The sequence below is a fragment of the Neomonachus schauinslandi genome, chromosome 10, assembly GCF_002201575.2.
Source record: "Neomonachus schauinslandi chromosome 10, ASM220157v2, whole genome shotgun sequence".
Classification (NCBI taxonomy): Eukaryota; Metazoa; Chordata; class Mammalia; order Carnivora; family Phocidae; genus Neomonachus; species Neomonachus schauinslandi.
In genome coordinates this window covers 60,294,107-60,320,048 of record NC_058412.1, presented here as the reverse complement: position 1 = coordinate 60,320,048, position 25,942 = coordinate 60,294,107, and the positions used below count along the sequence as shown (strand labels likewise).

The following is a 25,942-nucleotide window of genomic DNA, read 5'->3' as shown; positions in this document are numbered from 1 at the left end:
GCACATAGGAGAAGTCAAGATTTCTTTGTCCTGTTTCATTTAGAATGAATTACCAGCAGGTAACTGGGGACAAGTCAGCCCAGAGAGTGGAAATACATGGATTTATCCTTTATATAAGATATACACACAGGATATACAGGATATAGTAACACTTATCTTCCATCCGCAGGACAAGAAACTGTGTTTCTATAGCTACTCTACTTCTAAATTATCTGCTGTTATTATTTACCAGAAGGACTGGACCAACTACATGAGGAAACATCAGTGTATACTCATCCCCATCATTTGAAAAATAACTTTTAAGTATGTCCTACTGATAAGGTATAAAGAATAACATTCCCATTCATTCGGAAGTGCTGAAGCCCCTGGCCTATCATCTACTTTGGCAAAGTGAATCATATATTAACATTTAAAAAGGCCCACTGTTCTCACCACTGTCAACTAGTTTTTCAGTAGGATTCTAATTAATTTCGTTCTCCACTGGTGGCAATTTCTGACGGGCAGTAACTGTGCCCTTTACCTCTTTGCCTCCTTTCCCCAGCACTTAGCTCAGTAGGTTGCATATAGCAGGGACCTAATAAATATTTGTTGATTGAACAAACGAATGAGCCTTACTGCAGATGGAGAAGATGCATGAGTGAATTTCTCGGATATGGTTCAGGGAATCAAACTGGTCCTCCCAGTGCCAAGGACAGACAGAAATGTAAGCGCTGTGAGAAATACTGACACCAACCTTAGTCAGTGGTTAACAAGACCAGAACCCTGAAGGCAACGCCACTTTGAGGATGCTTTCTAATCAGTTTAATTAGCCCTGCACTGTTGTCACTGTTTTTCATAGGGGATCCTCCACCGTGGCATTACATATGATGACAAAATTCTAGAATGAGACAGAACCTGGAAGTCAACACGTAGAGGTTAAGAGTGAGGATTCTGGAGTCATACTATGGCAGTGCCAGGCGTTTAACCTTGGATATGTCCCCGCGGTCTCTCTCAGCTTTGGTGAAATGGAATAATGACCGTAGCTACCCCACAAAATGGTTATGAAGAAGAAATAAGAACATGAACGGAAAACTCATCACTATGCCCAGAACATAGTAAATTCTGAATAAGCATTGGCTAATTTTATTGTTTTTATTTTAACCTATATTTTGCTCTTTACCAAACTCCAGGCAGTTGGCCAGCTGAGAAGTGTTCGGTGTTCAATAGCGATCACATTTCGGACCTGTCCTGGCTCTCGATCTTCAGGCAGCAGATGTGTGGTGCTTTGCCACCTTCAGGGAGGTGCACAAGGCCCTCCAGGGCTACCCACCAGCAGCGCAAGTTGCAGAGAGGGACCTCCAACCTTCAGGTGTACCAAAGTGATAAAATGCACCCTGAGCACTGCACATGTAACCATTTAAAAAATGTGATGACAGCTTTAGATCCCAAACAAAAATCGCTGCAGCTTTTTTTTTCTGTGCCATAAAGTTATAAAGAAACCGGGTTTACTAACTAAAAACAAAGAAAAGACCACCTTTAAGATGGACCCCAACCCCACTTGCCTATAGTCATCAAGACTGGATGTCATCACCCCCACCCCTACCCAGAGTCCAGAGCATATGGGTGGCTCATAGAACTATGACTGTTGTGCCCTGCTGGGTCGTAGGAAGCAGAAAGCAGGGAGTGCCCTTCCTTTTTTTAGAGGGAGGAATGGACCCCGTATAAGGTCAAGTGCAGAGAGAGGGGACACCAGGTGGGTGAGCATGGCAACGATAAAGCCAGGATCACCGCCCAGAGAGGCTGACTCAGAGATTGGCACCATTCGCTGGCCTGGACCATAACGCCCAGGAGTCCATCCGCAGTACATCATCCCGTCAGAGGGAAACGAGAATGGACTCTCAAAGGACCTGAAAAATAAAAAGAACTCCACAAATTAGGCGTAGAGGCTACAGGCAAATCCACGCAAAGGGGACTGCTTTAAAGGGAAATCTCTTGTGTTCAGAGTTCTGAGTTTTGAGTGAATTTCTGAGGCGGAGGATTTGCATTTTGGTTTTTCCCCTTCGTGTGGTGAGGCAAGCAACAGGTGAGCACCCGGGCACTCGGAAACAGGGGCGTGAGCAACTCTGCAAACCTCAGAGCCCGTAGGAAGGTAATCTCCGCGTTCCTCTCAGCAGGCTTTCTCTGTGTCTGAGGGGAGAGGACAAGACAGCCCGGGGAGAGGAGCGGAAGGGACCCCGATGTCAGCAGAAGTTGCTCGTAGGCAGTGCCAGTTCGGGAAATTCAAGGGACTATATCACCAGGGGAGAAAAATCCGGCAAATCACTTCCTCTCAGACCATCCTCAACAGGGATATTTGATTGGCTGTTGCTCTGTGAGACATCCCGCTGTCCTGCTCCTATTTCAGGGATGACTTTGTTGCTGCCCACAACTGCAGCCCCGTCAGGCCCCGGGGACATTCGGAGTCAACCCCTGTCCATTCAAAAAAGGGAATGAGAATCAAAGGATGGCTGGCGAGAAAAGAAATGGCAGCAGAAGAGCTGAAGGCAGCAGATCTAATAAAGGGTGAGGCGGGATTTGTACATCTCTGAACAGAGGCAGGAACCCCTGATCGAAGGAAGGGGCAAGTGGGTAGGATTTCATCTTGCACAGAAAAGAACGCGCGGCCTAACTAGCATGTGAAGGCGAATAATCCTCACCACACAGAGTTGTATACCCGTTCAGTCCATCCTCCCTGCCGTTCATTGCTGTTACACCACTTTTGAACTCAAAATTAAATATCTCCAGTAACAAGATTCAGGTCATGCTATTGGCTATTTGGATTCTCTAACAGGATGTGATGCGGCCTTGAAATTCAAATTAAGTGGGTGTTTCTCTTAAATCCTGTCTAGAGAATGGAACAGATTGTGAAATCTATTTAAGTCATTCGAGATGAATTTGGTTTGATGAGTAGCTCTTTTTTATGCCCTTTTAACTTTAAAAGCTGTCTCACAGCAATTCTGGGTCCCTAAGTTTATTTCTACCATCGGAGGGGTGAATTAAAGGAGGAATGCTTCCAGGTAGTGACCTAAATGTTCTCTGCCATCGGGATGCTGCTCAGAAACCCTTGAAATATGGGACATGCTCACATGCTCTCCACCAGGACTGGCACCACAACAAGCTTTTGATTTTATTCTTAAAACCTTCCGTAATGCACACTTTTCTGCCGCTCTTGCTTCTGAATTTAGTAGGTCACAAGGGAGAGATTTGCCGCTTGAATTCCTTTGCACGGGAGCTGGAGACTTGAGTTCCAATTCTGACTCAACCACTAACTGTGTGATTTCGAGCTTGGCTCTCACTTTTTTTTTTTCCCCCAGGCTGTGTGATCTTAGATCCTTCACTTAATCTTTGGGACTCTGCTGCCCTGATCTGTAAAATGGATGATTGCTGTGGTTCCTTTCTGCTGTAGTCGGTTCTTGGCCCACCTTTCTAGAATCGCTAGGAAAATTGATTCTATCATATCTATAAAAGTGTTCCATAAGCCTTAGGTATTTTCTGGGAGCATTCTTAAAAATATAAAGCCAGGGGGGAAAGTAATGTGATTTAACAAGAAGGTATCTTAATTACACTAAGATAGGAAGGAAAACAATTACGTTTCTGGATTTTGCTGGAAGTGTGAAGTACTTTGTCTTAATGTAACCTGGGGGAGTGCAAACTGAGGAGTGCTGTCTCTGCTAGAGACTCCGAGAAAAGAAATAGCATTATTGTTTCCCTGTTGGTTAAGAACTCGGACAGAATGGATCGTTGAAGAAGAGGAAGGTGTGCTTGCAATATTCGTTGTTTCTGAAATTCCAATTCAACTTTATATTGACTTCACAGCCAGTATGTAAATTCCTCGAATCTGTTTCCTCACGCTATATCCCAAAAGGAGCCAAAGCTATATGGCATGGAAGAAGAGAAACAACAGCCTACAAAATACTTCAATTCTTTTTTTTTTTCTTTTAGATTTTATCCATTTATTTGACAGAGAGAAAGAGAGCACAAACAGGGAGAGCAGCAGGCAGGGGGAGAAGCAGGCTCCCTGCTGAGCAAGGAGCCCAACGCAGAACTTGATCCCAGGGCCCTGGGACCACGACCCGAGCTGAAGGTAGGAGCTTAACCAACCGAGCCACCCAGGTATCCTCAAAATACTTCAATTCTGACCCTCTCTACCACCACTTCCTGGAGACACTGATTCTTGATGGAATTCTTGATAGAAATAAACATTACTGTAGAAGGGAAACATGTTAATATTGATAATCATCTTCTTCAACATTAATCTCAACTAGCCCTCAAAAAAAGGAAAATCATGTCAGTGCACACAATACTTGAAAGATATTCTTCACCTTTTGCAAGGCTTGACTCTAATACAAAAGTTGTTGAAAACTCCAAGCAAAAATGCCAGGGAAACATTCTACCAAGGTTTGGGGCACTCGGTTAGACCTCAGTAGAATCCAAATTTGCTTGCCTTGCCTAAATTTTTCTTTAAACTACCACCAGTTTTTGCAGGAGCTACTGAGTCTCTGCCATCATGGATTCAGAAGTCTAACTAGACTTTTTTGTTTAGTGTGACAATCTGGACAGACCGCAAAATTAATGTTCATAGACCAGGCTTAGGAGGGTAAGAACAATGTCCCATGTCTGGTCCCCCCCCTCACAAGCACCCGAGACTGTGTCCTCTAATCCGTGCTCAGTACCTGCTGGGCAACCAATTAATCTCTCTGCAATTTGAAGTTTCACTCTCAGGAGAGGGCACAGTGAGGACCCCGATCAGATTTGTCAGTCCCTTCTTCGGCTTCCACCATTCACGGATAACCACGACCTTGACATATCGCACAGGGAGATGTCTTCCCAAATCATCAATCCTGTGTGGATTTTCAAAAGTTCTAGCCCTAGCACAACACCATCATTTCATAATGAATTTCATAAATGAACTTTTATTCTCTTCCAACTGAAAAAGATATGGGAGAAAGAGATGGTCTTTTATTTTTTTAATGAGACGTTTTTTTTTTTTCCCCGAAAGGGGGAGGAAGAAAAGATATCCTTTACCCACACCCTCTCTCCTCCCCCACCCCCTCAAAAAACAAAAATCCCACTTCTAGAGATAGCCATGTATTTATAACGATCCACTTATTTACAATTACCCAATAATTTATAATTACCCATTTACTTTCTGACTCCGAGAAGAAAAAAGAGGTAGAGGCAGAAACGTAGACCAGAAATGAAAGTGTAGTGAACACCAAGTGCAGTTACCAACCAAGGCCGACATTGTCCAAAAGAATCTTAATTGTTTGCTCTATCTCAGTCGGGTCTCCCTTTGGAAATGGTGTCACTTTTTGGAATTATCAGCAAGGAGCTTAGCACATTCAGGGAGGATGCTGTCACAGAATCCCTATTGGTCTCAGGTTTCAACAACATAAAGGCAGAGCATGGGGCAGGGAGAATGTTTCTCCAGGAAATAACTCTTGTCTGGAAGCCCCATCCCACCCAGGTGAGAGGAAAAACTCATCAAGGCCACCTAGTCAATCAGGGTTGTTTATCTGTCCTGGAAAAGACACCGGGAAAAGATGGCAAGGAGGGACCCTTGCTCCAACCTCCTCCTGCAGTGCCCATGGCTGTTGGTAGAAAGGGACAATTTTGCGTGCCCTGACCTACGGACATCCTTGATCTGTGTGTGTGTGTGTGCGCGCGCGCATACGCCATACGTGTGTGCGTTTATGAACATTAATGACTTGTGTGCTAACACAGGGAGACACTCTCTTTGATCAGTTATAGAGTTCAGTGAAATCAGCTCTGGACTAGACACCAGAACACCTGGCTTTCCTCCCCTCCCTCTCATCGTCCTGGCCTGCGGCAAGCCCTTAACCCTGGCGAGCCTCAGTCTCCTCACCCACAAAGTGGAAGTTGTGAGATCTGTCCCGACGATGATCAGATGAAATAATGTTCATGAAAGCACTGTATAAAGTAGAAGGCAGTACGCTACTGTAAGAAGTCATTATTTATGATGAATAAGCAGGAAAGAATCCAGATGCCAATTATTTTGCTATCTTCTCACTAGGCTAGGTAATCTAGCCAGAGGGTAGTGAGTGGGTAAGATTTTCCCCACTTACGTTCACAGCCAATATGTAAATCTATAATACACAGGTGTCTGAGTTCTATTATTTATAAACCTATTTTAATATGCTATATTGTTTCTAGTTCTCTTCTGGTTCTCCAGGCAATAGAAAACACCAAATTGAGAAAAGTTCTTTGTAAATTAACTGGACCAGAAGGGATTTTTATCACCTGTTTGTAGAACTAATTTATTTGTGTCACTGATTTCTGAGGAATGGACGCCACGATCACAACTGTGTGTTCTGATGTGAACCTCCTTCCTCCCACAGTTCCCTCCCCCGCCATATAAAATCTGCCCCAAATTTCCTAATACGAGTAATATAAGTAATAAAGAAGTTTTATGTGTGTTTGTTTGTCTGTATTAAGATATATTTGCTAAAGGTTTGGGAACCTAAAATTAGAATATTTAATAAGCCACTACTGACATTTATCACTTTCTTTGGGATTTACCACTAACCCAGTGACGTTATCTTTCTTGAGCTAAATTAAAAGACAAATTCAAATCCTGCTTGGTAGCCACCAAAAGCATATATTTGGAAAACAGAATTCAGCGTGCCATATTATGCATTATTTAATCGTATGCAAATTATAAGTCAGACAGTTAGGAAAACCACACTTCAGCATTAATAAACAGCAACACTACTACTACATTAATTATGATATTGCTATGATTTATTCCCAAGTTTTGCATTTTGATTCTCCTTGAAAATTTATGCCATCTGATAAGCAGTAACCTCTTTCCCCTCCTACACCTCCTACCCATTCCTCAAATCTGTTCCTCCTACCCACCCAACGGATGTCTGCAGGAAACGGGTACAGAAATACAAAGTCATAAGCAGCTGCATTGTCTTATAAGCATTAATAATTAAAGAACAAGCAAACACCACCTAAAGCTCCAACATTTATTGTGTCAATGTTAAGCACACTTTTTAAAAGACAACATAGAATGTATAGAAACAAGGGGTTGGGGGACTCATGCTCATTTCCACAACACGGGTAATTAGGTTGGCTGGTTTTAAAAGGGCCAGGACGCTGCTCAGGACAGCGATGGTGCAGGGGCCCTCTGTAATGGGACTGATTCACTGTTCCAATGTGGGTCTGTTTTTTTGTTTTTACTTTTTATTAAAAAATATAAATAAAATGGCACTGCAGGCCCGGGCAGGAAGGACTCTGCAGGACTCTGTCTTCGCACAACCGCTTCTTGGAGGCTACTGTCAGAAAACATCACAAACTAGCAGGATGACAGACCACGCAGATGTCGGCTGGGCGGCTCTCGTCCACCCCGCCCCTGGGGGCTTCAAATTTTCTCAGAACTTAAGGGCTCTCGAGCTTCCATCCGAAAACTGCCACACATCTTGAGCTCTCTGGGTACTACGCCGAATGGGGGTGTGTGAAGAACCTAGAAAGAGGTTGGAGACAGAGGAGGGGAAAAAAAAAGTACAGGTGTGACTTGGCCCAGTGATTTTCTGTTCTCTAACTAGCTTTTTAAAACTATAACTTAAATTCACCACAGGTTGAGCCACTGGCATCTTAAACATGATTTCAAACTCAGTCCCCTCCCCCCACATCTCTGACCTCTGAGTGCCTTTCCCATGCCTCCCTCCCTGCCTTCCCCCGCCAGGGACCCAGACCCGCTACCCGCTCATATGATAGTCCTAATAAACTGGGGACACACCTGGAAGGAAACACTTTCCCTTATGACTGAGAAAACTGAGTAGGAAACAGTCCTTTGGTTGAGGAGAACAGGGGAGGGAGGGGGGCAGGGGGACATTTCCTTAAAATAATAATAAAATTATAAAGAAACAGAAACTCAAAATTGATGTAAAAGCAGCACAACGAAAACATGAAATGTCATCAAGTTCAACGTCAAAGCAGCCAACGATTTACAAGAGGCGAACAAATCTCTGAAGAGGAAACCAGAACCCAAAATAGTTGCTCCCAAATTGCACCAAAAACTGCCTGTAGTTTCTTTCAAACATGCAGTTTTCTTTTCCTTTTTTTCTTTTTGGTAAGGGGGAAAGGCAATGGTGAAGGGAAGAAGGGAGTGGTTATTTTCCTCCGGGGTTCCTCCCTTGCTGTGTACATTGACTTGAAGCAGCAGAACTGGGAGTCCGGATGTGCCGAGGAAGAGGGCTACCACTGTGGCATTCCAGGGCTCGTTGCCATGGCGACCCGAAGCAGGGGCCTGGGGCCTCCTCTTCCCCGACTTGGCGCCGCAGGAGGCCCAGGGTCTGGAGCTCAGCTGCTCTCCCGAACTCCCCCTGCGCAGTGGAGACCCGGACTGAGGGGCCTCCTGTGTCCAGGTGGGTTCTGGGGAACCCCGTTCCCAGTCCAGCCCTGTCACTGTCGTTGAGGCCCCTCTAGCTGATACCCCCATCAAACCCCTTTGTCCGACCTGCTACCAGTACTGAAAACCCTAACAGACAAAATACAGCCTGGGCATGTACCCCCGCTCACCGTTATTGAAAAGCACAGCACAACCCCCTATGGGTTTGGGGGTGGGGGAGTGGATCCTGCATTAGAGGATTGACTTTGGGGAAATCGTTTAATTTGCCTTTTCTGCTGAATCACAAGGACCTGATATCCGCTCCCTTTAAGTAGTCTTTGCCACTTTACAGAAAGAAAAAACAGTATTTGGATCAACCATTGGAGTTGTGTTCAGGCAAGTTTCAGTTCTTAAGTACAATGACCCACGTGAACTGAATTGGTCTCCTTTCCCGTTTGAAAGGGAGGAATTAATTGCATCCCATGACCATAGATGACACTGGGAAACAGAGAGAGAGAGAGAAACAGACCCATCCCCCTAAAGGCTAATTCACTGGCCATGTGTTTTACTAAATGAAACAGAGGGCTAATGGGATAACAAGATGACAGCAAGCAAAAGTGCACACCCAACAACCCATGTCTACCATTCACAGCTATAGAAGCCCTGAAATAAATGTACGTAATCCCAATTCTGGCTATGTGTCCTGATGTCCATTTCTCTAAACATGGGTTCATTTATTCTTAATTGGGAAAGCTGCAGGGCCTTAGGAGACACTTAGGAAAATTTGCTAAGTGCCTCATGCCTTTTTAAAAAGTTAACAGTCTTTCAAAGAACATTTTTCCAAGCAGGTTTAAAGAACACTGCCAATCCCATCCTCACACTGGCAAAATTCCCACATTTCTTTTTCTTTTTCTTTTTTTTTTTTTAATGGGAAGTTGTCTGAAAAAAGAAAAGAGAATGGGATGGGTACATTCTTGAACACACCAGGCCCGGGAACGATGGAGTAACAGAATCATAATGAAGAACACACGACTACAACACAGTCATAAGAAATCATGTTTGTGTGTGTGTACAGAGGGCGAAAGAGGCTTTAAAAAAAAAAAAAAGAAAACACCGTATTTCCTCCCTCATGCTCTGAGAGTAAAGTGTTCAAAGCAGGACAGGATGAGGCCTGAGGCTCCTCAACACCTTTTCAGGAAAGCCTGAAATATCCCAGTACCTTTTAACAAACTTTTAGTGTCTGCGAATAAACCACCTCATTTCCTTATTGCTCCAAATGAAATGATATCTGACCCCCACTGCCACTTCCTTTCAAATTCTCACTTCAAGCATTATGAACATATACAGTACGTACTCATTACATATACAAAAATGGTATTTAAATAAACAGTTCTATCAGAGAAGGCCCTGGGAAAAATTCAACTACTTCACACTTCCTGCCATGGCTGGTACAAATGAAGAAGCAAGTGTTCACCCCACTTCTTAGCCACCTTTAAAATGTATTGGCTTCAGTCCTTTTGTAGGTCCTAAACAAAGAGAAGATGGGAAACGGTCTCAGGATAGAGGCAGTCCATGCACTGGGAGGGTTTCTAAGTTAAAATCTGTGAGAAGTAGTATTTGCTGTCCTCCTGTTTATTAAGTTGTTCTCCAAATGAAGATAGAAGGGAACATTTAAGCGTTAAGAGTTCACGTATGTAGAGGACATTGCATCAACACATCAGGGGTATCACATAAACTGGAGAATTCTGAAAAACGTTAATATCCTTAGTATTTCCTCATTTAAAAAAAATATCATGAATTTATCCTCAGTTGGAAATGTTTTTTGTTATTTTGCATTAAGATTTTTAATTTGGGGGTTCCGGATACAGATGCCATTTTTAAGTTATATTCCTGTTGCCTAGGTTTTCAGGCTCCTATTGTTCACTCAGCTTCAGAAATAAGATTTTATAAGAGGGCTTCAATAAGTCAGAAGACTAAGTACCCTGAAGAACGCGTCTCCCAATAAATTTATTTAACTTCGGGACCATGTAAATCAAACATAATCCATGATTTATCACCAGATGCTTGCACCCCTCCCCATTCCCCATTTAAGAAATTTGAACATACAAGTAAGTATACAGTATCCACCATTAATTCTGTCTGTCAGGACGCAAAACCTAATTATGCTAAGAGCATCATATACTGAAAAATTAAAATGAACACTGTATACAAAACCTGCACAGCTGCACTCATAGCTCCTAATAAAAGAGTAATAGGGGACACACAGCGGTTTTATGGACATTTAATATGGTGGAGCGGAAGTCACCACATCTAAAACCGGCATGGCCCTGGGGAATATTTCTATCTTGCATAGTATTCTGGATTCAGTTGTGAAGTAACCTAATTCAAAACACAAATACCGCCTCTCAGTTCACTGCCAATTACCAAGTCCTGCAAGATACGTCCATCTCATCCCAGCTCCTACACCCAGCCCCAAATCCTCTCGTACGGGATTCCTCTCTGCCTTCACTCCCTGCTTCCCACCCAAACTGGCTTTAAAAAAATATACCTACTTTCTGTGTATTTTAGAAGGATAAAACTATTCTTGCCTCAGATAAAAGGCATTACATGAAAAGGCCACCTCACAGGCACCAGGGCATAAGACCTAAGCAACAAAAATGCTACCACAAGAAGACAACAGAACAGCTTTTGTTTTGGTTTTTACAAAAAGAAGAACAACGTTGTATGCATTCATCTACACTGGGAACAGGGAGACAGTATCACAGAAGTATGTGTTTTAATAAAGCAAATAGATGCTGCAGCATGCAGTATTTGTAAAACTGACAACACAGATTTCTAAGGAGGGGTTTTTATAAGGGACCTAACCTGCTTTCCAAAGACTATGTTTCATTTCATAAATCTGTTGGTTGGGCAAAAGATCACTGAAGGGTATTTCGCCCCCTCGTTTGCTATCAGCCAGGAACACACTAGAAAAGCACCTAAAAGATCTGTCCCATCTCTGGTCCCTAGGATCTCAGAAGCACAAGGCAAACCACCATCCATCTCAGGAAATCAGTGGCTGATTCCAGAGATTTGCCACATCTGGCTAAACTACTGGTTACTTCTCTCTCTCTTTCTCTCTCTCTCTCTCGTTAACCTGATGCTTTTGTTTCTGGATTTTTATGGGGAGGGTGAGGTTATTTTTGGTATGAAGAAAGACTCATATGGAAACGAAAGAGCTGATTTTTTACATTATGTTCTAAGATAGAGCAGGGAAGGGAGAATAGAAAAGAACTTTCAGACAACAAGAACAGCAAAAAATCCAAAGGAAATAAAAGTTTAAGATGCTATTACCAATAAATTTTTCATTTATATCTGAATAGCTTATCGTTAAGAGATGAAGGGAAAGTTTTTAACATCAGACTGAAAACACTTTCCATTTCTTGAAAATTATTCTAGAACTATAAAATCTAAAAACTATTTCCATGTTTTGAGATATGTCTATATTAATATAGTAGGGTATATATACACTTTAGGGTATAATACACGCATCAAAATGCCCATTGAAATAATCCTGAAAAAGACTGACTGGCCTTCTCTTAAAACCTGTTATTTTCTTGAAAGTAATTTACAGAGTGTGTCAAATGAGGACACAAGAAGCTTACATTGTGTACTTTAATTTTTTTTATTTTTTTCAATAAAGGGACAAAATGGGTGTATGAACAGGTTAATGCAGACAACTGCCAAAAAAACACAGACAGTGGTTTTTCCAATAGAACTTAACAAAGACCAGAAACAAATACAATAAAAAGCCAGGTTGTAATGACCTTTGGTCATCCAAATAAAAAAAAATAAAAACAAAGAAAAATAAAAGATCAAATTAAGTGCCTCTGTTTTGAACAGGGCCCGTAAGCAATAATAAATAGTGACTCCCATAGTAAAAGATAAAATTTCAAGTTACGACAAACAGCTTTCATTACAGGAATAGAAAAGGCCAATAACAAAATATTCTGCATTGCCATTTACAAAAAAGTATTGACTAAAGCGGGCTTTCTCTTTAATATGCTTTGCATATGAAATTCTTTCCAATCTAAATATAAAGCACCATTTAGTTTTTGGCAATGAAAAAAACTGCAAAACATTGTTTTTGTTTTTTTTCCTTTTTTTTTTTTCTTTCTTTCTTTTACTGCATATGAAGGTAAGATGCTGGAATGTAGGGTGATAGAAGGAAAGGGACAAAAAGCACACTACATAACAAACCGACGTTATTAGCTTGCAGTACTGCATACAGTATGGCAGCAGGAAAAAGGAACAAAAAAGGATATGTACAACCCCTATGACAGCCATCCGTGTGACATTCTAGCAGGCTCCCCCAAACCGCCATTATATGGCTTCTCATCTGTACAATGTCACACTTGTTTGTTTGTCTCTTTTTGTTTTTTGAAGCATACAAATAATTTGCACTATATTATCCTGCCAAATTAAAAAAATATACTGTGGCAGCCTGTCTTTTTTTTTTTTCCACTACCAAAAAAGGTACATTGATACCTTTTAAGAGAACAAGCAACAGTTAAAAATACAAGCTTCAATATAAATACTATAGTGCCTAACACTAGATGAACATTTAATTCAAATACCATTCTAGAAATACAGAAAAAAGACCATAAATGTGTTTTAGCATAGGAATCAACATGAGTGTGCATTTTCCTATATTTAAGTACTATATAATCTTAAACCTTTCCCCAATGTATGTTTTTTTTTACAACCTGAAGAGCGGTGTGTATCCAAGGCATAGAATTTCCACTACCATTTTTAAATGGATAACAAGTCTTGTAACACCACCAAGACAATGGAACCCTAAAATGCAGTTCCCCCCTAAACATAATGAAGTGTTTTTTAAAAAAATTCTTTTCTTAACATTTATATTTAAAAAAGTTTTGTACAAAAAAATCCTTGCACTGTAGAAGCGAAAGCAATCATTCATTTCTATGTTAAGTGTATTCTGTTTTCCATTCACAGCGCTTGCAATGTTGAGTCCGAGTAAGTAAGCTCATTAGTCAAGTAAATGGCTGGCAAAGTTTTTTTTTTTAGTTTTTTTTTTAAAAAATGCTCATCAATGAGATTGTGTTCAATTTTTTTTTTTCAGCATTCTTGCAACTTTTCCCTTAAGTATAGACCTGTAAACTGGGAAAATTGTACAGTGCACTTAATTGTCCTATCTGAGCAGGTTTATTTTATACTCAACCTCTGTATCTCTGATTAGAGAAAAGATACAGATATTACAGGCAGAGTCAAGTGCTATTTGAACACCAACTGGGGCAGATGCTAGCTTAATAAAAAAGAAAAAATTAAAAAAATAAAATAAAAACAATGAATCCTCTTCCATGTTAACACAAATAGCACACAGTGTATGGAAAAGAAATGAAGTACAACTTTTAGGGAGCACAGACATATATACTGCTACTCTTAAAATTCTTTCTCTTCTTTTTTAAGAATGTCACATTTAAACACAAGTCTTAAGAATTCATAGTTAATCATCATTGTATCAATATTAGCTTATACACCTGTTCTAGTTTAAAATGGCAAATAGTACCACGTTGTGCTAAAAGATCACATATTGTTTTTTTCCTGTTACCCTCTGTCAAACCTTATTGTCAGTCTCTTCTTTTTAATATGGTCTACGAGGTCTTAAAGTTTATCATTTGATTGTCCCTTTGACAACCAAGTAGATCTGGATCTATTTCTTTTGGTGCCAGAATTTTTTTAGACAGACATTATTTAAAACAAGTTATCTTCATAAAATGAATTCCTTACTAATGCATTTAATTGAATTCCAGGGCTTTTGCACGTTTCACATTCAATTTAATCATCATTTAAAAAAAATAAAACTTTGGGCAAAACAGCCCATTTCTTTTAAGCTCTCACCAGGAGCAAAATAGCGTTTATACTGGTATAATCAGTTTTGCTTATAAGATTAAACTAAAGGGAAAATGATGATTAACTAGGACATAATGGGTCATATTTTTTAGGTAGCCATTGTTGTGAGAAATACAATATAGAATTATATGCTAGGTCCTAAGGTTTCTTACCTCACCCAATGCTGAATTAAGCTACAAGTTTATAACAAGTAGAAAGAACCATCAACGTGGTTTTAATAGATCCAAGGCACTCATATTTTAAAACCAAATGATAGAATAAGCTTGTTTTGTTTTTCTGTTTGTCAATTCAAGGCCTTTTTTTTCCTCTCCAATTGATACATTTAACCCTTTAGAGACAGACATTTAGCTCATAGAGATTTTGTTTCAGTGCTGTCTATTCTGTCTATAGAGGGTTAACCCAAAGACTGTTTTTCCTCCTCACGTTATAAAATAAAACTGTACATGATATGTATTACAGAACGTATGCAGCATGGTCTTTTTCTCTCTCTCTCTCTTTTTCTCTCAGAACGGAACTGGAAACAGCAACATGTTTGCTCAGCAACGAATCGGGGACAATTTAAAATAGCCGTAACATACCATACATGCTGTCTAAGTTTAAAAAAAAAAAAACATACACAACATGTAAATTATTGCACAAGAGAAAGGCTCAAAGTTTGCGTAAAATGCAATAGTATTGCCCCATACAGATCATGCATTCAAACGGTGAGAACATAAAGGAAAAAAAGAAAAAGAAAAAAGAAAAAGAAAAAAAAACAGGTGTGCTGGTGACAAGCACTCTCATATTCTTAGCTTCCGTTACTTCTGTTTGTTTGTTTGTTTAATCACATGGGACTAGAAAAAAATCCTACGGGGGAGTGGGGCTGGAGGGCGATGGGGGAGGGGGGTGGTGAAAAAAGGAAGTGTCAGGTGGGAGTGAGGGAGGGGTATTAATATACCTCTATTCAGTTTTTATATCATTATTCAACACTCGATCACTGTGCCATTTTTTCATGTGTTTCTCCAGGGTACTGTACACGCTAAAAGGCATCTTACAAATTTCACATTTGTAAACGTCCTTCCCCACCTGGCCATGCGTTTTCATGTGCCTGGTGAGCTTGCTACTCTGGGCACAGGCATAGTTGCACAGCTCGCATTTATAAGGCCTTTCGCCCGTGTGGCTTCTCCTGTGGACAGTGAGATTGCTACAGTTCTTGAAGACTTTCCCACAGTACTCACAAGTGTCGCTGCGTCTGCCCTCTTTTGAGCTGGGCCTGCCCGGGCCCGGACCACTAATATGGGGCGTGCTCCCTCCACTTCCCGTGCCGCTGCGCCCCGAGATCCCTCCGTCCAGCTCCCCGGGCGGCGTGGAGAAGCGCAAGCTCCCGTTCTCCGAGGAGTGCTCCGACGAGGAGGCGAAAGGCGATTGTCTGGAGTCTCCGAAGCTAAGGAAGGGATCTTTGAGCTGCCTGGAGGCCGCGTAGCCAGCGAGCCACTGCGAGTACACGTTCTCCGTGTTGGGCATCGCGGCCGGGGGCAAGTCGAACTCCTTCTCGAGCTTGATGCGCTTGGAGAAGGGGCTCAGCGAGCTGGGGCTGCCCAGCAGCAGCTTTTTGGACAAGCCCCCCGAGGCCGACTCACCCGGGGAGCAGCCGCGGCCGTTAACAGTGCCATCGTCTATGCGGTCCGACTCGCCGGCCACCGAGTCTTCGTCGCAAGTGTCCCTGTGGCCCTCGGCCTCGGCCAGGTGGCCGCGCTTATGTTTCTCGCCCAGGACCTGGTGGAAGGCCTCGCTGAAGTGCTGCATGGAGCTGAGCACCATGCCCTGCATGACATCAGGCAGGGCGCGGCCCTCGTCGCCCACGCCCACCACCGCGCCCCGCGAGCTGTTCTCGTGGTGGCGCGCCGCCTCCAGGCTCAGCCCGAAGCCGTAGTCCACCCTCTCGCTCTCCGTCAGCTCCTCCTCCTCCTCTTCCTCCTCTTCTTCCTCTTCCTCGTCGTCCTCCTCTTCCTCCTCGTCCCCATTCTCCGGGATCAGGTTGGGGTCGTTCTCGCTCTTGAACTTGGCCACCACAGACTTGAGCGCGCTGCTGGCGCTGCCCACCAGGTCGCTGGTGCCGGGTTCCGGGGAGCTGGCGGTGGAGAGGCCGTCGTCGGACTTGACCGTCATAGGGGACGACTTGTGCATGTGCGTCTTCATGTGGCGCTTCAGCTTGCTGGCCTGCGTGCACGCGTGGTCGCACAGGTTGCACTTGTAGGGCTTCTCGCCCGTGTGGCTGCGCCGGTGCACCACGAGGTTGCTCTGAAATTTGAACGTCTTGCCGCAGAACTCGCATGACTTGGACTTGACCGGGGGCTGGGAGGGAGGAGGGGCAGATTGCAGAGGAGGGAGGGGGGGCGTCGCCAGGAAGGGCGGCTTGCTACCTGGCTGGAATGGTTGCAGTAACCTTTGCATAGGGCTGGGCCGGCCTGGGGACAGCGGTGGGCTAGACGTGTTCCCTGCCAGCTCTCTAAGTCTCCTAGAGAAATCCATGGCGGGAGGCTCCATAGCCATTGGATTCAACCGCAGCACCCTGTCAAAGGCACTCGGGTGATGGGTGGCCAGGGCCATCTCTTCCGCCCCCAGGCGCTCTATGCGGTGGGGGTCCAAGTGATGTCTCGGTGGTGGACTAAACAGGGGGGGAGTGGGTGGAAAGCGCCCTTCTGCCAGGCCGGAAGCCTCTCTCGATACTGATCCTGGTATTCTTAGCAGGTTAAAGGGGTTATTGTCTGCAATATGAATCCCATGGAGAGGTGGCTGGGAAGGACATTCTGCACCTAGTCCTGAAGGGATACCAACCCGCGGGGTCAGGGGACTTCCGTGTTCGCTTTCTAAGTAGATTCTTAATCCATGAGTGTTCTGTGCGTGTTGCAAGAGAAACCATGCACTGGTGAATGGCTGTTTGCAAGTTGTACATGTGTAGCTGCTGGGCTCATCTTTACCTGCAAAATAATACAACACCAGCATCAATGTTTAATCACAGAGGAGGGCGTTAGCAACTGCTTCTTTATGTTTCACCTCCTGCCTTCCCTGCCCCCCAGCCCTCAAACCCACAGGCCTAAGCCCTAACTGACCTATTATTGCCCATGCCTACATTGGTGCCCGGCACATATTGGTGCCCAATAAATAGTTGTCCAGTCAGTCTTTCTGCCATTTCATTCAGTTCTAAGAATTTTAAATCCAATCTCCAAAGCAGAAAAATCTGGACCAATACAAGCTTAGGAATGAGGATCCCTACATTCTAGGGAAACTCAGCAAACATCTGAGCTTCCCAATCTTTCGCCAGCTGTGGTTTGGGGTAAGCGACTTCATCTCTGTGCCTCCGTTTCCTCATTTGTTAAGTGAGGGACTTGGACAAGGTGACCTAAGGGAAACTTCTCTGCTTCCTAAATCCCATCGTTCTATTCTCCCCTGGGTGGCAGGTGAACTTTCTAAAGAGGCAATCATTTCATAGAGATATCAAAAAAGAGAAGGTCAACTCATTACAATTCTCTATGGCCCTAGAGATGCTTTTAATCTTAGCCTGAAACACACTAATTGTTGATATTGTTAAAAATGAGAAGATACTCATAAAATAATTCCAGGAAAGAAACTAGCAACCTTCTCACATCCCAGCCGGCGTGAGGATCAGTGAGTCCCAATCCTGGTCCCACAACACCCTACAGGGACTCCCATTTTTATCTCAAGGGATGGTGCAAAAAATCTCAAAAGAGAAATTTAATTCGGATTTAACCAACAGGCCGTATCAAATCTTTAGGAGTTGTCCCCCAGTCAAACAAATGCAAGTCTGGAGAAGTTAGGAGGAGGGGCTGGTGCCAACTTAAGCAGACACAGCATCCTAGTTTAAGAACAGTTAAAGCAGCCAGCACCATGACGGGCAGCAGGCTGAGAAATGCTACACTATCCTCCTCCTCATTATTTTGAGAGGCTAACAACGTGAACCAAATTATACAACATCCTGCGCCCTCGGCTGAGCCTCAGCTCCAGTTGAGAAAGAAACAGAAAGATACAGTTCAGCTAGTCAACTCTTTGGCCAGTAGCCAAGCCGTCTGGAGAGGGGCCCTGCTTAAGTCACATTATTTCTCTCTCGCTGAAAAGAACCCGAGAGCGGTAAATGCCACTTTGGCAAAGAGGGGCCAACTTGACTTCACAATCATTCATTTTTGGAGATAGCTAAATTTGAAAATATATATACACCAAGGGAGTAACTAACAGTTTACCAGTCAACTACAGCATTAAAAAGGGCACAAATGTTGGTGGCCAAAGGACAAGGATGAGAAAAATAGTTAACTTCCCAGGGATTCCAAAAAAGACAGTGTGTAAAACACAAATGAGAAATAAACTTTAGCCTGTCTTTTAAAAGGGGGACTAGAAGAGTAGCGTAAGGCCCCCAGCTAGTATATGTCAGTAACTTTTTTTTAAAAGCAAAAAATCCACCATGGAGCTAAAGAGTGGGAATGAGTAATTAATCAATTATGATTCCTCCATTTAGCAAGTCAGAAAGAAAAGCTGGCAGGGTCTTCTCAGGAGCCCCAAACACTTGCATTCCAAAACAAGCCCGCTTGCTCAAGCACTTGTCTGAATAATGGACTCCCTGCCCTGACCTTGTAATTTACTTTACAATGCATTTATAATCTCCCTCAATGTATCCCACTCCTGGGTAAATCTCTTTAACAAGATTAGATGATAAGATACCAAAATTAGGTTTCCAACATTTGCCTAATGTGGAGGGAGAAAAAAAAAAAAAAGGCAGAAAGATTTTGAAAGAAAATGCTGACATTAGTATCACATTATCTGCCTATTTTTGTTTTCCTCCTCTCTTCAAAGGGAAATAAAAAGCATCATTGAGAGTATTTTCATAAATTTTTTGTTGTTGTTGAACAATGACTTGGGTCCTAAATAGTCAGGAAAAAAACTATCTGGTTCCAACTAACGTGACCCTCCGTGGCTTTCTCCTTTGCCTCCCTAGGACTCTGTGTTATTATCATACATTTAGCCTGACAATCTGAATTGGATAAGTAAAAAGGAGATCTGTCAGCTGAAACAAGTCCTTAACACTTTCATCACTCCAAATGCCTTAAAATCGTATCTTAGCTTATAATATTCTATTGAATCCCAGGACTGGACCCATAATTAGCAATGCCAGTTTCGCATGCACCCTGAACGGGATGGCCACTGGTGAGTGCCGAAAGTTATATAGCACCGCATCAGGGAGCGCACCTGTATCCTCTCCAAAAGGCTTAAATGAGAAAAGTCTGTCTTATTTTGCTGCTCTGAACCTTCCTAAAATTCTGTTTTCAGAGCCAGTGATGTGATCACTCTACAGTATATGTTCACACTATGCTGTTAGCCTCTCCTCTCCATACATCGGGTCAGAGAAGATGCCATTTCATCTTATGATGAGCACACAACATACAGTTTTCACTATCGCATTTTAGTATCCTATCAACTAGATATTCTAGATCATGAGGGCAGCTAGTGTAATCATAACGTCAATGAGAAGGGCTGTTACGATTGAGACTAAAGATTACATCGAAAGAGCGGCTTTGAAACTGGTAATTATTACTAGTCCACTAATAGCAAATGATGCATTACAGTTTCACCACATAATCTGTGTTTTACTCAGCTCACGCCAGTGCACCATATTATATTACGGTGCTCACAGATTCTCAATTCTTAAACTGCAGTCATCAATAAATGTGTTACTTGCCATAATTTGTGAAATTACTTTGTTCATAACATCTCTGATGGTTTAGAAAGGCCAGAATTGATTTCCTGCGTGGCAAAATTAGGGCTACATTGATTTATTGACATGTAAAATATAATAATATTCTTCATTTACTCTGATGAAAATCAACTTCTCAATTTGAGAGCCTCATTGGGCATTCATGGGGATTGTTTTGATTTACAGCAATAAACTGAGACCTGGCCCCAAGTGTAGGAACTCCAGGCATCAAACGGTTAAAATCGGCTATTGGCTCACCTACCGGCTTTTATTTTATTTCTTTTTACTGTATGGGAAGGAATAACCCATTTTTAGGTTATCAGCAATGCTAAAAAGTAATGTGATCTAAGCCTCAGGATTTGGAAGAACAAGGTCTGACACCAGACCCCTGGCTCTACTATTTACCAGCTTAGGGCTCTGAGCCAGTCATGTCATTTCTTTGAACCTTAGGTTTCCTATCTGTAAAGTGAGCATAAAAACAGTACCTGAAAGAATTGTGAGGCTCAGATGACAGACGTATACAAAACCCATATGTAAACTACCAGGTCCGACGTGAATGTGAGTTTTCATTACTCCCAGGCTTGGTGAGTTAACCTAGCGTGATGACTGACCACGGTGTACACCCAGAAGGGCTTCCTGTAGAAGGCTGGAATCCAGAATCCAGGCCTCAGCCCAGGCCAAGGGGAGGCCCTGGCTAGAAGGCAGCAAGAGGGGGCCACATTAGGGCCCACGACTGTGGTCCACCAGCAGGGAAGCCACAAGGTTAAGTGCTAAATGCTCTGCCAGCCAAGGGCAGCCGGTTAAGGCAGCTGAGTGACCTGGAGGTCAGCTTTGCTCGAGAGCTTTCTGGAACTCCACAACCCATTTCCACATACCTTGTCTGGTCACTCCTAAACTGGTCCTGCCGGCATGGGCACCAGCAAACTGGGCACCCTCCCTTTGCGGGAAGAGGGGGAGAAGACATGGGCTCTGAATCAGGCTCCTAGTTTCCCACCCCTCCAATCAAACCCCCTGCCCTCAGGAGGGTCAGCGGAAGAGGGAGGCCAGCAGCCCTCGGCCACTCAGCTCCACCCTCCTCTCTACTGCCCCACTCCCTTCTCTTCCCTTCCCTCCATGGGTGGCTCTGTTCCCACGGCCCCATGCGGGGCCCCAGGCACCCCCAGCCAAATGAGGAGCGCTCTCCCCACCCAGTCAGCATGTAGGGACTCGAAACCAAGAGTCCAACCCCCTAAACTCTCTACAATCTGTGACCTAAGCCAGGTTTAGGCCCAGGTTGGTGTTGGGGAGGGGGTGGCAAAAGAGGGACTTTTTAACCCCTGCACCGCCCAGCCCTCAGGACTTGAGGACTTGTGAAATTCACACAATAACTCTTTGTTACCTAGGATTACCTAGGAGTTAACAAAACAAACAACTGGCTTCCAATCTGGTCTCAGGGCGCATGCCCTGCCCTGCAGACACCATTCACAAGATGGTGAGGTCTACTTGACCTCTGCCACCTAAAAACCAGTCCCCTCTCTAGCTGAACACCTGCATCTTGTTCTTTTCTTTCCGTGACACTTTCCCTTTCTTTTCTTCTTTCCACAACAGGTTAGTTTTCACATACTTTCAAAATAAAAATACATTCCTTAAATAAAAATTTGATGTCACATTTCTTTTTTTCTGGAAGCTGCCTTTTCGTGTTTGGGGTAGAATCAACCCCCACCCCCATCCGACTGTGTAGCCATGCATGACTCCTATTAGTTGTTACTACATAGAAAAGCAAACTGTATTACCTTCTAAAACAACATCTTTCAAACACATTTTTACGAACATACAAATCTACATTTCATAAACATTTCCCCACCATAAAAGTTGGTCTGAACAAGTACTTGGATGGTGTTAATGGTAGTGGTGGGGTGGCGGTGGAATCTTTGAATTTAAGCAACAATGCTGTGCATTTTTCTCTAAAACTAGGAGAAAAATAAATAGAAATTGTATATGTATGCACATATATAAGGCACCATGTCTATATACAAATATACCATGTTTCAATACACACATAACATGCATGAGAACAACTCTAGAGTAACTCTAAACTGACTTCTTTTGGTTCTGGCCTCTGCTAACACGTACACCATGGAATAAACTCCAAGTCCTAAATGAGGCCATGCAAGTGAATGTCCAGCAATAAAATGGGCCCTGAACACACAGATGGTATATGGTCACCAGCCGTGGAGCCAGATAAGACCCTGGGGCGAAGACCCCCCACCCCCACCCCCACCCCAGGGATGAGCTGCTGTGAGCTCCATGTCTTCAGTGAGGAAAGAAACAAAAAAGGAGAGGGGAAAGAGGAGGGGGTCGAGTGGAGTGGGGGAGAGGGTGCCAAGTGAGTAATGGAATAATGCAGATGAGGATGCCAATCTATTTTGTAACTCCTTTCAGTACTTAAAAAGTAAGGGTAATTTCCAGAAACTCTCATCTTTATACACATGGACATTTGTAGAAAAAATAATGCTCAACTTACAAATACCCTGCGGGGCATATTCTGCACTCATCCCAGGCGTGGGGATTAGAGCTCCGTGTGCAGAACGAGGGGAGGACAGGCCCCTCCAGTGCAGAAGTTTATCTGTGAAAGAAACCCAAAATCAAGCACTAAAGCTATAAACAATGTGCATCGTAAACCACAGGATATCACATTTCAATTCCATTAAAATAGATTAACATCATTACAACAGCCTTGCAGATAGTTAACAGGCCCAAGGCCTGTATCAAAAAAACAGCGATTAAGTTATTTCCACACAATTTTGTTTTGTTTTTGATTTTGGTCTTTTTAGACAAAAGAGAAGGGGTTTGTTTTAGTTGGGGGGGGTGGTCTTTGGTTCATTTGCTTCTTTGTTATTGTTTATTGTCTTATAATAAGAGATGTGTACACAGCAAGGGGGAAATTGGTAATATTAGGGGGTAGACTGGCAAAATGGAGGGGATTTATCTGCAAGGCTGGTTTACATGCATACATTTACTTAACAAGATAAGCCCAAGCAAAAAACAATATGCAAGTAGGAAATGAGTGGATCTGTGAATCATTTCTTCTAGAATAGAGAGGCCCACTCTGCCTTCCCTGTCCCACTGCTCCCTCTTCCCAAGCTGTACTTATGACAGCACCTTCGGAGACAGGGAAATCGTGGGCTGGGCCACACTCTAGAATCGGATCAATGGAATACCCCATATAGACATGGCTTCTTTTTTTTTTTTTTTAAAGATTTTATTTATTTATTTGACAGAGACAGAGATAGCGAGAGCAGGAACACAAGCAGCGGGAGTGGGAGAGGGAGAGCAGGCTTCCCGCCGAGGAGGGAACCCAATGTGGGACTCGATCCCAGGACCCTGGGATCATGACCTGAGCCGAAGGCAGACGCTCAACGACTGAGCCACCCAGGCGCCCCTAGACATGGCTTCTTACAACACAAAGCAGTGGAGAATAAAGATTAGACTTCTGGGGTTCAAATAACTTTGGCCAAGTCCACATCTTGAGGGTGAGGAATCCTACTATTACATGACAAGGAGAGAACCAGCACCCAGAAAAAGTGGCCCACCTTCTCCATTCTCCCGCACTTGGTCTCTCTCTGGTGAGGAGAAATGACTTCTCACACCAGTAAACATAAATCTAGCAGTAAATCAAGCATTTCTAGCACTGAGACTTTTGTGAGAAAGGAAATATTTGGTTTGTGCGACCTGGGGATTATATGGTTTATGTGGTAAGTTCCTAGTTTTTCCAAGTCCACCTTGAGCCAACCAAGCATGGAGAGGTCAACCTTGAGACAGAGTGTAGGATCGATGGAGCAGGAGATACTCGGTGTGTTCTAGAGGCTGGGAGGTTGTGATGATTGGGGGAGGAGGGAGAGAAGAAAAACAGACTTTGATGGTGAGTAAACAGAGTATGTTTTCCATTAGCTTAATATTAAGAGCACTTAAAAGTGTTGTTGTTAGACTCTAGGATAGCAGGTCTCAAGTGTAAAATACATCCTGTTCTCCTTATAGAGATTCATGCTGCCAAGAACAGCCAGGGCAGTCAGCACAAGGCTCCCTTTCATGGGGAGCCCGGTGGGTAACAATGGCGTGGTGCTTGTGGAAGATCTCACACTCGGTTGTTACCAGGCCTGCAAAGGGGGCTGCTCTCGGAGACCATCTCGAGAGGCATATCCTCCGCTCTAACCCCAAACAAAATAAATACCACAAAATGAACCCGTGAAAAGTGCAAAGACTGGACTTAAGAAAAATAATAATATGTCTTCATTCAACTGTTTATATTATAAACAGGGTATTGAGAATAGAGGGTAAAATTAACTACGGATTTAGTCATTGTTTTTCAACAAGAAGTCTGAGAACCCATTTTTGTACTTGCTCTTGCCTTAGCCCTTTCCTAAGTTTGTCTTGTGACCAAGACGGAAATCTTTTTCTTAGGGACCCACACAGCTGAGGTAGCTCTGCGACCCTAGCAGAAATGCAGCAAGGGACCTGGACCCCTGCACAGGGAGGGTCTGATTTCAAACTCCCTGCCACTTCCTCTGAGAAGAGCCATGAGGTGCCTTGATACGGCCTCCAACAAGAAATGGGAGGGCTCTTAGCCTAATCCAGGCCTGACCGCTCGCATTTACCTTCGGTGGGTGAACGTGTCTACAAACTTGTCGGCCCCGAGCAAGCAGAGCTTCCGGGGGCAGCAGCCTGGTCCGCTTTTCCACAGGGCCAGGCCATGTGACAAAGCGAGGGCCAGTACCTGGGTATCTGGCACCACGACCCTGCTTTTGGCTTTTGAATTGTAAAAAACCTTCGAGATCCTCAAGTCTATGCCTTCATTTTACAGATGGGGAAACTGAGGCCTTGAGAAATCAAGTGGCTGCTCCACAGCTATGCTGATGGTTAAAGTGAAGATTGGAATTAGTCTCCCGGCTTCCCATCCAGTGCTCTTTTCTGGGATATCCATCTATCTCTTCCCCTGGTTCCTACCCAAGAAGTGCCAGTGAGGAGGGTTCTCTTTCTCCTGACCCATTAAGAGAAACAACTTCTCGTGACAACCTCTTGGGAGAGAGTCCAACCCAGAGGTGTTGAGTGGGCCTTTCGAAGGATCCAAATAATCGGACTTGGCTTCAAAATTGGAAAACACCTGATCTGCTTCCTGAGCCTCTTAGCTGCACCCTCTCCCCAACCCAGACCTCACTGCTTTCACCCTTTACCTCTGCTTCCCCTACAGAATTAGCCAGCTGAAGAGAGACAAACTGTTCCTGTCAGCTTAACAAGCTACTGACACTGTCTTTCTGAGAGACCCATCCTTGCATTTCTCTTCGTCCAGGAAGAGCGTCGAAGCAAAGGCAATGGGGAACCCCAGCTGATTCTGCAGCCTCTCCCACTGAACCCATTCCCCTTGGTAAGTAGTCGACATTCTCACAGGAACTGGAAATGCTAAATTGTTAATAGCCTCCCTAGGGTTTAACTTTTTGCTGTGATGCTTTCAATTATTTCAACATGTTTTAGGCAAAGTCTCACAATGAATGCTTCTTAGCATCACACTCAACGAGCAGCTCTACCTGCCTGAGCCACCCCCGGCTGAGGGCCTTTTCTCTTCCCCAGGGAGTGGTGGGCTGGAAAGTGGGCAGTCTGGCTATGCTCTCTTTTGTTTCCTTGGTGGTACTCTTAGGGCAGTGGTTCTCAAAGTGCAGACTGAGGCCCAGGGAGCCTGTTGGAAATGCAAACTCTCAGGCCCACCTCAGACTTGCTGAATAAAAACCTGGGGGTGGGGGCCGTGCGGCAATCTGTGTTTAACAACTCCTCCAGGTGATGTGTAGGCACAGTTCCAGTTTAATACTGCTGTCTTAGGGCAAGGGGAGGCATGGAAGCTGGAAGCATGTTCCTCTGGCAGAGAGCCAGAATGGCTA

The 25,942-nt window shown here is 43.7% G+C and overlaps 1 protein-coding gene across 8 annotated transcripts in view; it reads right to left on the bottom strand.

The window, feature by feature from the left end:
* Positions 1 to 6,952: 6,952 nt before the first annotated feature.
* Positions 6,953 to 25,942, bottom strand: part of BCL11A (BAF chromatin remodeling complex subunit BCL11A) — a 101,192-nt gene continuing 82,202 nt past the window's right edge. For 4 of the 8 annotated variants that reach the window (XM_021699261.1, XM_021699260.1, XM_021699258.2 and 1 more), the window contains 2 exons: positions 22,537 to 22,638; positions 15,146 to 17,250 (listed from right to left, as the gene is read on the bottom strand). In XM_021699261.1, coding sequence (XP_021554936.1) covers positions 15,230 to 17,250; positions 22,537 to 22,638 — 2,123 coding nt within the window. In that variant the 3' untranslated portion in view covers positions 15,146 to 15,229. Of the gene's footprint in view, positions 7,508 to 15,145; positions 17,251 to 22,536; positions 22,639 to 25,942 lie in introns of those variants that run through there. The other 4 variants (XM_021699262.2, XM_021699263.2, XM_044919113.1 and 1 more) reach the window with 4 other exon arrangements.